Source organism: Centruroides vittatus, unplaced genomic scaffold (assembly GCF_030686945.1).
Source record: "Centruroides vittatus isolate TY-2023 unplaced genomic scaffold, ASM3068694v2 contig_341, whole genome shotgun sequence".
Lineage (NCBI taxonomy): Eukaryota > Metazoa > Arthropoda > Arachnida > Scorpiones > Buthidae > Centruroides > Centruroides vittatus.
The window spans coordinates 637336-654945 of record NW_027122166.1 but is presented as its reverse complement, the minus strand read 5'-3'; the positions used below and the strand labels follow the sequence as shown (position 1 = coordinate 654945).

The 17610-nt window shown below is 32.2% G+C and overlaps 1 protein-coding gene across 1 annotated transcript in view; it reads left to right on the top strand.

Annotated features, from left to right (window-relative positions):
- Positions 1–17610, top strand: part of LOC136974064 (zinc finger protein 721-like) — a 33765-nt gene that overhangs the window by 12804 nt on the left and 3351 nt on the right. Inside the window, 1 exon segment of the mRNA XM_067268832.1 lies at positions 15938–17610. Coding sequence (XP_067124933.1) covers positions 15940–17610 — 1671 coding nt within the window. The 5' untranslated portion in view covers positions 15938–15939.

Below are 17610 nucleotides of genomic sequence, written 5' to 3'. Positions count from 1 at the left end.
GTATTTCTAAAGAAAGGTTGAATTTGAAAATCGAATGTTCTAATATTGTTCGATTTTCACGACATGTTCTGATTATATCGTTCGATTTTCATAGAATGTTCTTAAAGTAGAAAAGGTCGAGAAAAACCGAACTAATCTGTTTAAATTTGAAAATCGAATGTGTTCTAACATATTACTCTTTTTTCTTTTTTTTTCCAGAGCCCATAAATCTTGCACGTCGCTTTCTCTTGTTCTCCATTGTTACTTAACACTTCCATTGTTGACACTTCATTGTTACTTCACACTATCATTGTTACTTAACACTTTGGTACTTAAATTTGGTACCCTAACTGTGTACCAAATTTCAACTTTCAATTCCTAACCATTTTAGCGAAAATTAAGATTATTACATTACAGTCAACCTTACCCGTTTTCACAGAATGCAAGAATTGGGTCCCCGTTTTCGGACTAATTACAGAATTTTTAGATCGGTCTAAAAATAAGTTCAATTTCCCGCAAAAACAAAAACTGCATCTGCGTCTTGCACGTCGCTTTCTCTTAACAATTCCATTGTTAGTAACACTTCCATTGTTACTTGACACTCCCATTGTTATTTGACATTTCCATTGTTGATGGAAGTGTTAATCCTGTCCCTCTCTCCCGTGGGGAGGAATTTTGCAAAATCTCTTCTTAGTGTGCATTCTCGTGATGTACCCTAACTGTGTACCGAATTTCAACTTTCAACTGTTTGGGCTCTGTGCTGATCATCATCATCATCATCATCATCTCGTCTCAATTATATACATAGATACAAAATATGAAGATTAGTAAAAGAAACAAACACATTGAGAATAAAATTGGGTTAAAGTAAAATACATAAATAAAAATAAATTAAGCAGGCAATAAACATATAGTAGCGCTAATGTCACTACGAGGAATTTTATCAGAACTATATGATTTACAACTTTTGAAGATTAAACTGTGCTATCCACAACTCTGGTATATTCATCATGGGAGAGTTGCACAGTGACAATATTTAGATGTAAAGTGATTCCCGTGTGAATAATAATTTTCGATTCCCAAGTGTTTTAGGAGGAAGTTTATAACCAAAGAGGTTCAAAGTTACTTTCTATTGCTTTTTTAGCTAGCTTTGTTGTACTTTTGTTATGTACTACATCATCATGATGTTCTGTGAGACATAGGCAGAACATTCTAGTAGTGGCTCCAATATATAATAGTTTCAACCCAGTTAAGGGATTTTGTAAGGGTATAATATGTACCCCAAACTTTTCATTTGATGTAACCTTACATGTATCATTACAAAGTATACTACATAAGGTGGGTTAGGGTGCTAGTGGCAAAATATAACCAATTTCTTGAAAACTTAACAAATACATACTGTTTAATTTATTATTATTTACATATTTTACTTTAAACCAATTTTATTCTTGATGCTTTTTTTACATATCTTTGTTTTTTGTATTATTGTATAATTTTATAAATGGTACATGTGTAATTTATATTTTCCATGCACGTATGGGACAAGCAATTTGAAAAAACATTGGTTGATGTTTAGGTTCTTTTTCTTGAATTCAAGTGTTTTATTCTCTACGAAGGATTCTGCCTAAAGAGGACAGTTATATACTGTCAAAAGTACCTGCAAAATAAATTATTTTTACATAACACTAACAGACAGTTGTATATGTTACATTTATTTCAATTTTCATGTGTTTTTTTATATTGTGTTTTTATACTATATTTTGACTTTTCTAAACTGACTGACTAGCTTTTGATGATTTCTGGACAGTTGCTTGACAATTTTTATATTTCTGTGTTTGTGAACTTTGCACCTGAAATATCACTGATACGTGTGAATAGTCCTTTATCAGACTGTGCAAATGAAAGCATTCAATCTTTCATTTCTCAGCATAGTTTCTGAATTCACATTTACTTTCATGGCTGTTATATATATAACAGAGAAAAAGTATAGCAATTTGTCAAAAAATGGTCCCATCCAGATTTTTACATTTTTGGAGTCAGGACCTTGAAATGTTGAGAAATCAATGAAAATTTCTGAAATTTGACAGGGAGATTTGTTTGTTAAGGGATTGACACTATTAAATTTTGGTGATTAAAAGTCGAGGGGGTAGGGAGATAAAAGAGGTCGTATGTATCTCCTGTAGGGTCAGACTTAATGATTATTTTACTCATTATTAGCATTCATAATTTTTTATAAAACCCATCCCTATCCTCAAAATTAAGCTTTTTGCCATTTTGTAATAATTAAAAATATAAAAAGTTTTTAGTAATAAAATATCATAACAGGTAATGCCACACATACAGTTTTAATTGTTGCCAGGAAAGTTAAGCAACTCATTGCTGGATTTTTATAATTATACATGTACTTTGATGGACAGATAATAAAATATTTCTTACTAATTTACTAATTTTTTAAAATAAACTAAATTAATACAGGAAATCCTCGTTAATTCAAACTTGGATAGTTCAAAATTCATTAGTTAATAATTGTACTATTTGTCCCACCTGCTGATATACAAATTTACATGTTAAGTAATTTGGTTAGTTTGAAATTCAAAGTTAAAATTCTGTTCAAACAGGGATATCCCTATGTTAGCTTGTTGGTTTAGCTCAAAGTGTCTCCAAACTACGTGAGAACAACAGACCAAGAACAACTCTAATCTGGTGAACATAGCACTTTTACAGTTATATATTTTTGGGTGAAGCATTAGCTATGGACTACCCTTTTTTTCCTCTTATTTCATAAAATATGGCTGGGTTTTGGATTGCAAGATTGGACTACAAGTAACAGATTGAGATATTTGTAGGACTCTAGGCTACATTTGGGTGACTTGATACTTTTCAGGCCACTCTAAAAATAATTTGGACTACATTTCAAAGAATTCTGTTTTACTTTTATAAAACCTATCTGGCAACCTGTGAGATTCTCACTGGATACTTGCTGTTTACCTGTATTTTATTTATATTATTATTAAGTAACAAAAATAGCTTTATGTATACGTAGCTCATACTTCGCTTGGTTAAATTATATCAGTCATATGGCATTTGTGTAGAAATACATAATTGCAACTTCAAATTATCCAAGATTTATTTTGTCACTTGAATTTTGAACTAATGAGGATTTATGTATATATTTTAAATATACTATGTATGCTAATTTATTAAACAATTTTTCATTAATAACTGAAGATGCTTGTTGGAAATATTATATTTTTCTTAATGCCCACTTAAGAAATTTTTAAGTTACCAATTTTATTAAGTTTTGTTAAATAACACTTCAGAAAATCAATATAAATGCCATGAAATATATAATGTTCATTAGATTTATTTTGATACTTTTCTGCATAAGTAATAACTATTCTTTTAATGCTACATTATAATGTCATCTCAAAAGCATTTCACGTGTTGAAAAAGAGTTTCAATTACATGCTCATTATAAACTTGTTTGAACTAATATAATCACTGAACAGTATAGGTGGAAACCTGTGTTATGAATGCATAATGAATTACATTATCAACTCATGATAACTTGTGATTTGCTGTTTGGACTGCAACAATTCTAAAACACAATTTCTATTTTGGACAAGCAAAAATGGCTAAAAAAACTGTTTTACATTTAAGGAAATATGTACAAACTACTCTCACTATTGCAGGTGTTTCTTTTTTCTTATTTAAAATATTAGATTGTAAGCAATTAAATAATCAAATTTGCTTTTTTTTTTAATTTTATTTTGCAAATAATATTGCAAAATAATTTCTAACCTGTTTTATTTTGTGCTGGATATTTATTGTAGTGATAAAAGTTCCTGTCAGTTATTTGATTGTATTAAATTATCAGTGATTGAAAACTAGTTTTTACCTTAAATTGACTATTGATGTGAAGTAGGTATTTTGTTGATATATTATTTAATTTCAGTTTAAAAAAAGCATTGCTATGCTCCATCTAAAAAATAATAATAATAATGTTTTTGTTTATACATACACAATTTTATTCCATTTTATGGTGCTAATGCAGAATTTTACAATTATATTAATTTTATCATTTTAGGTGCTTGCTTTGTTTTTAGGTAGTTTTTTGGCAGCAGTGCTTTCAGCTTTTTATCACTCAAACATTTTGGAGATAGGAAAATTGAAACTGGAAATGAAGTGTCAAGATATTGCAGAATTACTTTCGACTCATAATCAGTCTTTGACATATGAACATTTTCTTATGGTTTAAGAGTAAAGATGTTTACTTCTGATGAAAGCCCAATTTTTATCAGCGTAATGCCAATGAAATATATTAGAATATGTTAGCTTAATCAAAAAGGGATTACCAGATTTTTAGCAGATTAGTGAAGATTTTGAACTAAGTTCTGTAATTAATAGAATAGTACCAAATGGAATTGCATGTTATGTCCTTTCTCTAAGCATTTCTTTATATCAGTCCATGAATCAAACTTATTTGTTATAATATTTATAAGAAAGTGACATGGCCATCATTACTGTAGCCTAGGGTTGAATAACCTTCAACAGCAAGACACAATTATCAAGCTCTTCACCTTCAAAAGAAATGAGTTCTGTTGAAGACTCAGATAATAAAATTTTACTCTTCCCTTCAATCTTTCTAAAAAAAAAAAAAAAAAAAAGGCAATTTTAAGTTTGTATTCATTAGTTACCATAAACAAAGAACAAAAGTATTTTAAAGTAAGCAAAATAGCACATAACTGCAGTAAATTTATTGATTATTAATTTTACTTTATTTGGAATATTTACACGCCTATTATTATTGCACACTTAATAAATGCTAGTATAAACATGATTTTAGGCTCTGGGCAAGTGGAAAATGACCTTACTTTGCATAGATGATTTAATTCCTGCCTCACCATATTAGTAGTATATGCCTATACACTTAATTGGTTTTATTCTGAATATGTTTCTGGATTTATGAATTATTGTGATCATGAGGAAAGTCAAGAAGTTATATTTGAGAAATTGAGAAAGACGTTTGACAGGTTGAGGCTCTGCAATATAACAGAAGATATACTAAGTTCATCCTGAAAGTAAGTATTGTTGGATATTAAAAAAGGTTTACAATTTGTTTTCATTTGTATTTTATTACAGAAAAATCTACATACCTTAAACTACTTTTCGACATATTCACCATGCAAATTAAGGCATGTGTCATACCTTGACACTAATTGCAACATACCCACTTCATAGAATTCGGTTGCCTGTGACCTGAATCACTTCTGGAGACCTTGATCTCATCATCACTTGCAAAGCAGTGATGAGATCTACAGCTTGCCGTGAGACATTGAAAAAGTTATGGTCAATACAGAACAAACGACGTGGATTACTGACTTCTGGCATTGTGTTTGTGCATGACAATGCATGATTGCATACCGCATGTGTAACAACGATGCTGCTTGATTTATTTCACTGGGAACAATTCTGTTACCCTTCTTATAGTCCAGACCTAGCTCCATCCAACTTTTTGTTTGCTAGACCTAGCTCCATTTGTTTTCTCATCTCAAGAAATTTCTTTGCAAGTGATGATGAGATCAAGGTTAATGTCCAGAACTAGTTCAGGTCGCAGGTAGCCAAATTCTATGAAGTGGGTATGTTGCAATTAGTGCCAAGATATGACACATGCCTTAATTTGCATGGTGAATATGTCAAAAAGTAGTTTAAGATATGTAGATTTTTCTGTAATAAAATACAAATGAAAACAAATTGCAAATCTTTTTTAATACCCAAATGGTACTTACTTTCTGGATGAGCTTAATAGTAAAAAGGGGAACTGGAAAAACTCTAAAGGAAACAGAGAGAAAACATCTAGTATAGTTTGTTTTGGATGCAAAATGCCAGGGCACATTGCCAAAAAGTTTAAAAATGAAAAAGGAGTTAATGTTAGTGTAGTAAACAAATAAGAAACTGAAGCATGTATTACCAAAAGAAATCAAATGTAATCCAAATGGGATGTATGGATTGCCACTAGTGCAGCTATTGACCATATGACAAGTAGGAAAGAATGGTTCAACAATTATAAACAATACACCTCTTCTGTAGTGATAAAAGTGGGAAATGATTCAGAGATGCTGGCTATTGGAGAAGGTTCCATAGCTGTAAAATTTTTTCTCAGTAGATATGCATATAAAAGTGTAGCACTGACAAGAGTTCTTCATGCACCCAAGTGTAGAAGAAATTTACTCTGTCATATTAGTTGAGAAAGGACTTACTTATGAGTCTGATAATGAAACAGACAAATTGTAGCCAAAGGTTTAAAAGTTGGAAGACTGTATCACATGCTTGTGATAGTAGTAACCAAGAGGGAGAAGTATATGTAGCGAATGCCATTGAAACAAATGGAAATTGAGGTAACTAATGAATGTGAGGATAATATTTGTAAAGGCTGCATGATGGGAAAAGCTCAAAGGTTACCTTTCAGTAAAAGTAAAACAGTCACTCAAGAAATAAGAGAATTAATTCATGTGGATATTGGAGAACCAATGAAAATTTGTTCTATTGGTGGCTCCAAATACTACATCCTATACAGAGATGATTTTTCAAATTATTGACCTGTAAAAACACTAAAGGCAGAAGAAGAAGCACCTGACCAAGTAAAGAACTTCATAGCATAAATAGAGAATCAAACAGGAAAAACAGTGAAAGCCATTTGTACTGATCAAGGATGTAAGTTTGTAAATCAAAAATTGTCCAGTTATTTAGAGTGTAAGGGCATCTGCCATCAGACAACAGTAGGTTATTCTCCTGAACAAAATGGAAAAATAGAATAAGATAATAGAACGTAGTTGAGCTAACAAGATCCATGCTGTATGCAAGAGGACTTGACAAGAACCTGTGGGCAGAAGCAATACATAAAGCATTTCATGTCATCAATTTGACAGGAAAAAGCAACACCACAGACAGATCCCCAATTAAAGTATTAACAGGAAAGAGAGTTCGCATTAATCATTTACATGTATTTGGCTCCGGATGTTTCATACATATTCCTGAAGTTGGAAGACAAAAGTTAGATCCAAAGATGGTTAAAGCCAAAAAAGGAATCTTTGTAGGCTATGATCAAAATATAAAAGGATATAGAGTTCTGGTTGGAGGAAAGTTGGAATCTTCAGAGATGTCTTTGACAGGGAATTAACAGCAACTACCAAATTGAAAATGGATATAGATAAAAATGAAATAAATAATTTACCCTTGTTCCCTAGTGAAGAACCCAAAACTGAAGTACAAGTGCAAATATAACTAGAAAAAGAAAATATAACAAATAAGGAAAACTACAAAGCAAAATTGAGAAATAGAGTAACTTTGAAGTGTGTAAAACCATTTCAATGAAATGAGCTGTCAAGTGCAAACATAGCTGAGATTGCATAACCATTTACAGTGTTTGAAGCAGTACAATCAAATGAAAGAGATAATTGGTTAGCAGCAATGAAAGAAGAATTTTGTGCTCTAATAAAGAACAAGATCTGGGAGTTGAGGACTTTACCAAAAGACAGGAAAACTATTGACAGTAAATGGATTTTTAAAATTAAAAAAAGACCAGATGAATCAGCTGAGAGATATAAAGCTCAATTAGTGGCAAGGGCATAAAAACAGGTTTGACTGTACATAAAAACAAGGGGTAGATTATACAGAAATATTCTCACCAGTGGCAAGGTTTGAGATAACAAGAACTGTACTTTCAATAGCAATAAATCAAGGTTTCTTGTTAAGGCAGTTTGATGTGAACACAGCCTTCCTGAATGGAGATCTGAGGGAAGAAATTTATATGAGTCAACTAGAATGTTTTGATGATGGAACTGGGAGAGTTTTTCAAATTGAATAAGAGTTTATAAGTTCTAAAACAAGCAATTTGGTGTTGGAATGAAAAAATACAGACTTTTCTAATTAAAAGAGGATATAGGTTAAACCAAGCAGATCCTTGTTTGTATATCAAAGGAACAGAAAAGTCTAATGGTGTTAGTATTATATGTAGATGGTGGATTGATTGCAGAGGAAGTACAGAATCTTTTAGAATTGAAGTCAGAATTTGAAATAGTAGAAGGAATACTCAAGCATTTTCTGGGAACTGAAATACACATAAAAAATGACAAAATTATATTGAAACAAACTAGCTACATTGAAAGGATCTTACACAAATTTAATCAGTCAGAAAATCAATCAGTACAACCATGGAAGAAAAAGAAATATACAAAAAAGAACAACAACAAGTGCATGTACCTTATAGAGAAGCAATTGGTGCACTACTTTATCTCGCAACATGTTTTGTACCAGGCCTTTTTCAGTGAATAAATGAAGTCAGTTTTGTGAGCATCCACGTTCAGTACTTTAGACTGCCGTTAAATGTGTTTTTTTTTAGCTAAAGGGAACTGTGGACCATAGATTGGTGTTGTTGGCCAATGGAAGTGAATTACTTGAGATATTTAGTGATTCTGATCATGTGGGCGATCTAGACGATCAAAAATCCACTACTGGATTTGTAGTTAAAGTACTGGGGAATACAGTGGATTGGGGCAGCGGAAAGCAAGCTACAGTTTTGCTGTCCTCAACCAAAGCAGAACTAATAGCTGCAAGTGAATCTACGAAAGAACTTCTCTAGTTCAAATGCCTAATTGTTGACCTGGGACTCAATTACAGTAAAACCTATATTACATGTAGTAACCAAAGTGCCATATGTCTAGCTAAAAATCCAGAATTCTTGAGGAGGACAAAGCATCTGGACATTAGATATTACTTTGTTCAGGAAAAATTTCATGAAGGAAAATTTGAGATCAGATATTGCCAAAGCAATATTCAGATGGCAGACATCCTGACCAAAGCTCTGCCTAGAGCAAGCTTTGAGCGGTCAAAAAGCAATTTAAGAATGTGCTAGAACTGTTGTTCAGAGATTCAAGTTTTCTTTGGTTTTTGGCCTGAGAGAGAGAGAGAGATTGTGTGTGTTGTAGATAGTATTTAATTTGTAAGCAAAAACCAGGGAAAACTTGAGGGGGTGCTGTATTCAGTCAGTGCCAAAATCTACAAAGAAAATGTGAGGATAGAGCTAACTCTCTTTATATCATTTAAAGAAAGAGGAAGTTAAGTTTGTTATAATACAATAGAGCGCGTTATCTGAATCAATTGGGGACTGGGGTTGTTCGAATAACTGATTATGTACGAAAAAATATATTAACCTGTCCGATGTTGAAATTTTTCTCCGTTGTGTATCGCTTCGTGTTGAATTTTCGTCGATTTTAAGCCTAACGAAAATTTTTATAATAATAATCGAGGCTATTGTATCGTTAAAAATTATTTCTTTATTTTGTACAAACAAAATAAATATATTGAAAAATATAAAAACGAAAAAAATTATACTTTAGAAGTTAATCTAGTATCAAAAACGTTTGATTCAGCACGACACAGTCCGACTGGAAAGCTTTCGGTTGACCGGCTTTTGGATACATGACGCTCTACTGTAATAGGACTAAAGGTGTCTTTATTTGTATAAAACAAGGGAAAACATTAACAATTCTTCTTTCCTCAAAAAAGTTTACACAATTGTACATTTAGGAAAACCTAGCTGAAGTGAATGAATTCAAAACTTGGTTAACTTGTAATGATATTTGTTTGACTCATTGAATCATTTGCTGAACATCATTTAGTGTTAAATATGATGGAATTAAAGCATTTAAGAAGCATGCCAATTGCCCCCTTCCTCTGGTCATCACATTGGCGAACAAAGCAGTTTCCAAAGATGGCAACTGTGATTCAGTGGGATAGATCTGAGTAAAAGGGAATTCATTAGTTGTAATTTCTTTGGGGGTATTCTTGCAATATTAATGTATCTGAAATAAGATCACAAATTTGCTTTGTAGTACATAATAAAAGCATGCATATCCACATATAAATGGAGAATTTTCTGGTTTTTTCTGAAAGATTGGGATCCAGAATTAATCATTTTGTATTCCTAAGCTTGATGTTTATTAATTAATGAATGTACTATGCTCATAGTGTAAATCATTAATTTTTTGAAACAAAAATAAACTTTAAAAAATATTCAAAAGAATTGGAATCAGGAGTTTTTGGAAGGATCAAAATCAGAAGAAATTTTGGTATCATCACATCACTAGTTCAGACCTTTGATGCACTATCAGGATTATAACAGATGACTCAACATCTGTTATAATCCTGATGTCATCTGTTATAATCCTGATGGGATTGAGGGGTGGAGGAGGATCATAAGAAGGACCTAATTTAATGGCCTCAATAAGCTGTGGATGAGGTTGAATGTTGTCCTAACAAATAACATTTGTTGTGTTTGATGTTTGTTATGGATTGGGAAAGATGAAAGCCATTTGATATTTTTTTCGGGTTGTTTTTCGTCTCTATTTAATAGTCAGTCAATGAGACAATGCTGACATTGATCTTGGACATGAAGTTTCAGTTGTTGAAACAATTCTCCAAATGTTGTTAAATAAGGCTATCTCCATGTCTTAGCAAATCTTATCACTTTTTTCAGGTACAAGTTCCTGCAATAAAGAACATTCAAATGGTAAGCATATCCTGTAAATGGAAGCAGGGAATAATCCAAGAGAGCAGCAAGGAAGGAGACACTAGCTTTGAAGATGTTTTGCATAACTTCATGACAGTTTTCCTATACGACTTGATAAAATCGCATACACAGGATCTCTCACCACTTTTTTGAACATCAAAAATGATAAAGACCCAAAAGAGAGAGAAATTGCTTGCTTGGCCATCTACACTATCCCTGTACAAGATCTCAGAGTGAACCATCCATGCAAAGTATATTGGAGCCATGGCTAGATGCCTAAACATGAGGATTAAGGAATATCAGTATATAATTTGAAGGGTCCTTCCACAATGGCACTGGCTAGTTTTGCTGCCGATAATGATATTCAAGTTGAATTTGTTAAGGCTTGTATCTTACATTACTCTGATGACCCAGCCCATCTGAAATATCTTGAACAGATTGAAATATTCAAGGCCTTCAAAAAGAGTATGGCAATTAATTATAATCCAAGATATTTGTTGCCTTGCAGTCAAAATATATGTTCATATTTCAACTGTGTAGCAAGCATTATATGACCTCACATAAGTCTTAGTATTAGTATGCCTATGTTTTATTTATTATATATTGTAACATCTTTTATAGTTTAATTTGTTGTGTGTTGTAATATGTTCATTGAAACAAGATGTTAATGCTGCACTGTGCATGTGTGCATTTCACAAAAACTTTCAATTTTTAAATTTGTAGTAGTATTTTATTTTTAGAATACATACTTGTTTCTATCTGTGACCATTTAAAAGAAAGTGTTTGTTTTGTTTAAATACATACTTTATTTGCTGGATTTTTTTATGTTCACATTTATTTATTACTAAATTACACCAGTATTGACATAGAAACTGTATAATCATCCAGTTATCTGGCTTGTAAACCATAGGATTGTTAATAGAGTTGTATTTCATTATTAATGACTCTCATATGAAAACTTGCTTTAGATTAGAGTTGTTAGTTGAATAATTGCTATACAGTGACAAAAATGCAAGTGGGTATGATGCTAATGTAGTTTACATGGACCATGCACTTACTAGCAGAGATGACAAGGACAATGTTTTAGTTTACCACTGTTATTGTGGGCATAATAATTGTTTGTGTCAAAATATCAAAGAATAACAATTTCAGAAAGTTTAGACAAAAACAATTTTTTTATTAATCTGTAATTATTCATCATTTGTTATTATTTATTCACTGTGGCTGAGTGTATTAGACAAGCTCTAGTTTTAACTAAATTTCCATTTACAATGTTTAAAGTTACCAACATTGTTATATATTAAAGCTAAATGAGTACCAAATTATATCAAACTATATTACTACTACTATTGTTAATTTTAAATGCTAAGTAATTTGTCACTAGAGGCAGGCATTAGAAAAGAATCATGCAGTCTTATTGTCAGTTACACTACCTGGACCGTCATTCAATCCTCACTGTCAGAACTTATTAATTTAGATATAATCATACTCTAATATATCTAAATAAGTTCTGGAAGCAAAGATCTGATGAAGGTTTAGGTAGTGGTGTAACTGGCAATGAGACTGCGTGGTAAGTGGGAGTTGAAGGTTTGAGTCCCAATTCTTTTTTTCCACAGCCTTCTAAATTAATTATTAAAATATTAATTTAATTATAATTATTAAATATAACAAGAAATGGTGCCTAAAGCTTGCCTCCAGTGCCAAATTACTTAGCATTCTATTAATAATAATAATAGGGATATAATCTGATATAATTTGGCAATTGTTCGTCTTTAATATTATTTCCCTTTAAATGTTATAAGTTTGAATAATGAAAACTTTCATCTGAAACATTTTCTAAATGAAACTTGCACCTTAAAATTCTAGCATTGCAACAGTTTTGTTTCCAGTGAATGTTCTTGACTATAAACAAAACCACAAAGGAACACACCATACAATATAAAACTTACTTCTAACTCGAAACCAAAAACGGTGTATAATTTGACCAAAAAGGTCCTTCACTAACATTTTCGAACCCAACGGTTCTTCTTCAGGTGAAAACTGACAAAATAAAACAATAAAATTATTAAACATAAAAAAGCCATCGGATGAATGAAATTACAAAATAAAACAACATTCAATGGAACGAATCATTTTTTTGAATGAATTCTGCAATCAAATTTCTGTGGAAGCTTGTGTGATCTTCGTTATTGTTTGCGTCTGCGCTGTTGAATATAACCCTTGCCTTGTCATGTTACATATATGAGAGTGCCACGCTATTGATAAGGATATTTCAACTTTACTATTGATACAATTTTCATTTTTGTCTGTTTTATGTTAAATTGCTTCTATCCACCACAAATGGAGTGGCTGCTGCATGGTGTATATTATCCTGGCCTCATTGAATAATGGTTGTATATCAGGGTCTGTGGCATATTGTTCCAATGCTGTAGTAGGCCTCTTGTGGAGGATGTCAGCTTTATGTTCTTTCTTTCTCACTCCTAACGATCTTTTCGTGGAGCCAACCTATATCTCTTATGATACATGACAAGGCAAGGACTCAACAGTGCAGGTGCAAACGATGATGAAGATTGCATGGGCTTCCACGGAAATTCGATTGCAGAATTCGTTCAAAAATGATTTGTTCCATCGAATGTTGTTTATTTTGTCTGTTTTCACCTGAAGAAGAATCGTTGGGTTCGAAAATGTTAGTGAAGGAAGTTTTTTGTCGAATTATACACTGTTTTTGGTTTTGAGTTAGAAGTAAGTTCTTGACTATCTTGAAATGCTGAAGACATAGGGAATAACCTGTTGGTCTTGAAAGACTATCAGGTTATTCCCTATGTCTTCAGATTTCAAGGTAACCAGAAATATTAGTTGTAAATAAAATGTTTTGTGATGCTGGAATGTTAATGTGTGAGTTTCGTTAATACTTCATTCAGTTTTACTGCACTTTCAACATTTTCTTGCTGATGGCAGCAATTATGTCATATTAACCTTGTATAGCTTTGCAGATGATACTTAGAACATAACACTAAGGTTTTTGACCTATTTCTAGGGTCTTCAGGTGTTCTATAAAATTTTTTCTGGTGATACAAGTTTGATTCCAATTTTTAGACATTCCAGTCTCCAATGTTTCTATCTTCAAAATTTATTTTTTAAAATTTGAACATTTAAAACTCTAAAAGACGTGCACCTGTGCTGGATGTTATAGCGTCTTGTCATAAATAGCCTGCCATGTTCTCGATAGTTGTTTTTCTTCTTTAAAATTGATTGACAGGCCTTTGCAGTCTGCTTTAAAAGCATATAAACCAACTGCAAAGTTTGGAGGTCTAACACCTCCAGTCTTCGCAGTTGGTTTATATGCCGTGTTTGTCAGATCATTGCTGCTTGGTGTAGATTAGGTGTAACGCCATTTTCATTGATGTATATCGCTAAGGCGTTATTGCTTTTCTTTTTTTTAATGTCCATTTTGTGCTCACGGAGGGATTGTTTGAGTGATCTTTTTGTAGATCCTACATATACGAGGTCCCTATCAAATCTGCTATCTCTTAGCAGAATTTTATATACTCCCAGCATTCTTTCAATTTCTGCCCGATCCTTCTCGTTTCTTAACATGCTGAATGTATCCGGCTTATGTCTGTGGGCTATTTTTGTGTTAGTGTAAGTCCCAATTTGTTGATACAGGGACTGCATAGAGTGCTCATATGTTATAGATATACAGTAGGGAGATGCATCTTGTTGTGGATCCTTTTCTTGAATCCTATTTAATTCTATTAAATCCTAAACTTTATTAAATAGGGATATTTTAAAATGTGAAAAAAATGTACGGTGGTGCCTTGACTTAAGAGTTTAATTTGTTCCATGATGGAACTCGTAACTCAAATTACTTGTATGTCAAATCAATTTTCCCCATTGAAATGAATTGAAATGCCATTAATTCTTTTCTGACCCCCAAAACATTGCAATTTTTTCTTACATGTTTTTAAATAAGAAAAATGTATTTATAAATAATGAATATTGTATAAAAACACAATATAATGTACTGCAATAAACTAGTTTTCTGGAAGTTGCAGCATTCACTGAATAGATAAAGAAAGAAAAGATGTAAAAATTGAGAAATGAGAGATGATGGTGCTACACACAAAATGGAAGTGAACTAATGCCTATATCACTCAATTACGTGTTTTTCTATAAACTAGTCTGTCAGACATTGGAAGAGTAACAAAAATGACAAAATTACAGCAGTTTCCATCATCTTTTTCTTTATCTATGGTTTGCTGTGTTGTTCACTGCACCAACTAGCAATAAGGTATCTGAAGCAGACTCATAACCTGAATTTTAGCTCTCAACTCAAAGCAAAAACTCAGCCAAGAGATAGCATGTATCTCGAAAAACTCATAAGTTGGGACACTCATAAGTCAAGATACCACTGTATTTTTAACATTTCTCAGACAAATTCATAATATAGAAATTGTAGAATAGATATTAAGTTTGATTGTAATTAAATAATTCAGTTATCTCATTATAATTAATATTTTGCAATAAAGATTTTATATTTAGACTAGCTGACCCGGCCACGCGTTGTTGTGGCTCAAAATGTATCTATTATAAATGTATAACATTTTCCCCGTGGGGTGAATTTCAAAAAATCCCTTCTTAGTGTACAGTACATTCTCTTGATGTACTGTACCCTATTAAAACGCAATCAAAAACACATCTAAAATAGTATAATAAAAGCAAAGTTCTTCACAGTAAGCCTTAATCCTGTCCCTCTCCCTGCTGAGGAATATTGAAAAATCCCTTTTTAGTGTATATTCTGTTGACGTAACCTATTAAAACGCAAGAAAAACCGCATCTAAAATAGTATAATAGAAGCCAAGTTCTTCACGGTAAGCCATAATCCTGTCCATCTCCCCCCAGTGGGGGGAATTTTGACATGTATATTATATAAAAACACGTGCGTATTCGAATGCAACGTTGTGTCAAAATTTCAAAGGAATCGGTAGGAACAAACGAACGTTATATTTTATTTATATTGATAGATAGAAAATGATCTGCTTCAGTCCATTCTCACAGAAAAGCATAATGCCTCACAGAAAAGCAAACTTAGGTTGTCGGAAGTTAGCGCCATCTGTTGGACATAAAAGCCTTAATCCATATATAAATATATTTTTGAAAGGGGGGAAAATGGTGGTCTTTACATATGCCAGAAACCTTTGCGGGAGTGTATTAAACAACTTCCCAAAGTTTCATGGCAATCGGATAAATGGTGTGGTAATGCATGAAGGACAAACACACACACAGACACACAGACAGACATACATTCGTTTTTATATATATAGATTAATCAAATTATAAAATGTATTTTATGTAAATTTTAATGTGATTTGTATTCTTTCTTTACAGATATGGAAAGTGGCATAGAGCTTCAAAATGCCGAGACTATTGCTGTTGTCAGTGATGGCGATGGCTTGGTTAAAATGGAATCAGAACAATCTAATATGGAGTTGACAAAAGAATTGCACAATGAACAAGAAAACAAATGTTCCTGTGAAAATAAAAATTGCGAAATTCGTAATTCTAATTCTAACCATGAAAATGATAAATTATATCCATCATCTAGTAAAGAATCACATCAGTGCAATTATTGTGGTGGATATTTTGAATGTATATTTGCATATCGTAGACATCATCTAAAATGTTGGCGAGCATTTTGTCGAAAAGCAACTTTGAGCCAGAATAGTACAGAAAGTAATAAACCTTTTGAAAAGAAAGATTTTTCAGTGAACAACACAAATATTAATTCCAGGAAAAGCTGTAATATATGTGGCTTGAAATTTAGGTCTCGATTACAGTATGCAATGCATGTTCGTAGGAAAAAGTTCTGTCGTCCGCCGCCATTTATCTGTGGGAAATGTGGAAGAGTTTTTAAGCATCTTCATCTTTTAATTAGTCACGAAAAACGCAAAATACCTTGTACTCTTATGGGAACAAAAAGTGGAGAATCCACAAGTCAAAAGACCACTGCTTCTCCAGTTGAATTAGAAGACCAAAGTGCTGTTAAGAAAAATGATGACATAGTTAACTGTGAGATATGTGGCATGCAGTTTGCATCTTTTCAGTGGTATGAAAAGCACATTTCACAAACAAACTGTTTCAGACTCAGAGATGGTAAAATGCCAAACATCTCTCAGAAAAAATTTAAAACTCCATATCTAGAAAAATTTAGAACTGTTCGTGGTTATAAATGCAAAAGATGTGGTCATCTTTTTCGCTATCCATACCGTTTGAGAGATCATCTTATGCGTAAAGTACCGTGCATACCTAGAAGTGCTAGAAAAACCATGCCTCCAGTAAAATCTCTATCAAATGAAAGTCAAAAAGATGAAACTAGTGTAATTGACAATATTGTAGAAGAAAAATGTCCAAATATTGAAAATACAAATGCTAATGTAGGTAGAAAAATTATTAGAAAATATTGGAAAATTGCAAATACGCACTCAAAACAAAGAAAACGGCAAGTGGATGTTATGAATAAATATGGAACTTTAATATGTTGTATTTGTAACAAAAAATTTTTTAATTCATATACATGGAACAATCATCTACGTATACATTCCACTGCAGGAGAAAAATGTTTCGTTAAATGTCCTGTTTGTCAGACCGTTTTTCGTTCTGCATATATGCTCTACTGCCATCAGAAGAAAACCAACCATTGGGGAAAATTGATGAAGAGTCGTATAAATTACTGCCAGTGTCCATTTTGTGGAAAGAAATTTTCATATGTTGGATCAAGAAAAAATCATGTACAACTTCATATGCAGGATTATCCATCAGCTGTAAAAGAATTTTTGGAAAATACAACATGTTCAAGTTGCAATATTCACTTTGTTTCGGAAGCTAAAAAATTAGCTCACATGAGGAAAGTCCACTTAACAGAATCTGATATAAAGACAGAAAATATTGAAAATTGCACTAAAGGAAAGCAAAAAATTAAACAAGAATTTCCACCTCAATCTTCCAAGTACGAAATTTTAGTAGTACAAGTATTAATGTTGCTGTTTCCAATAAGAAAAATG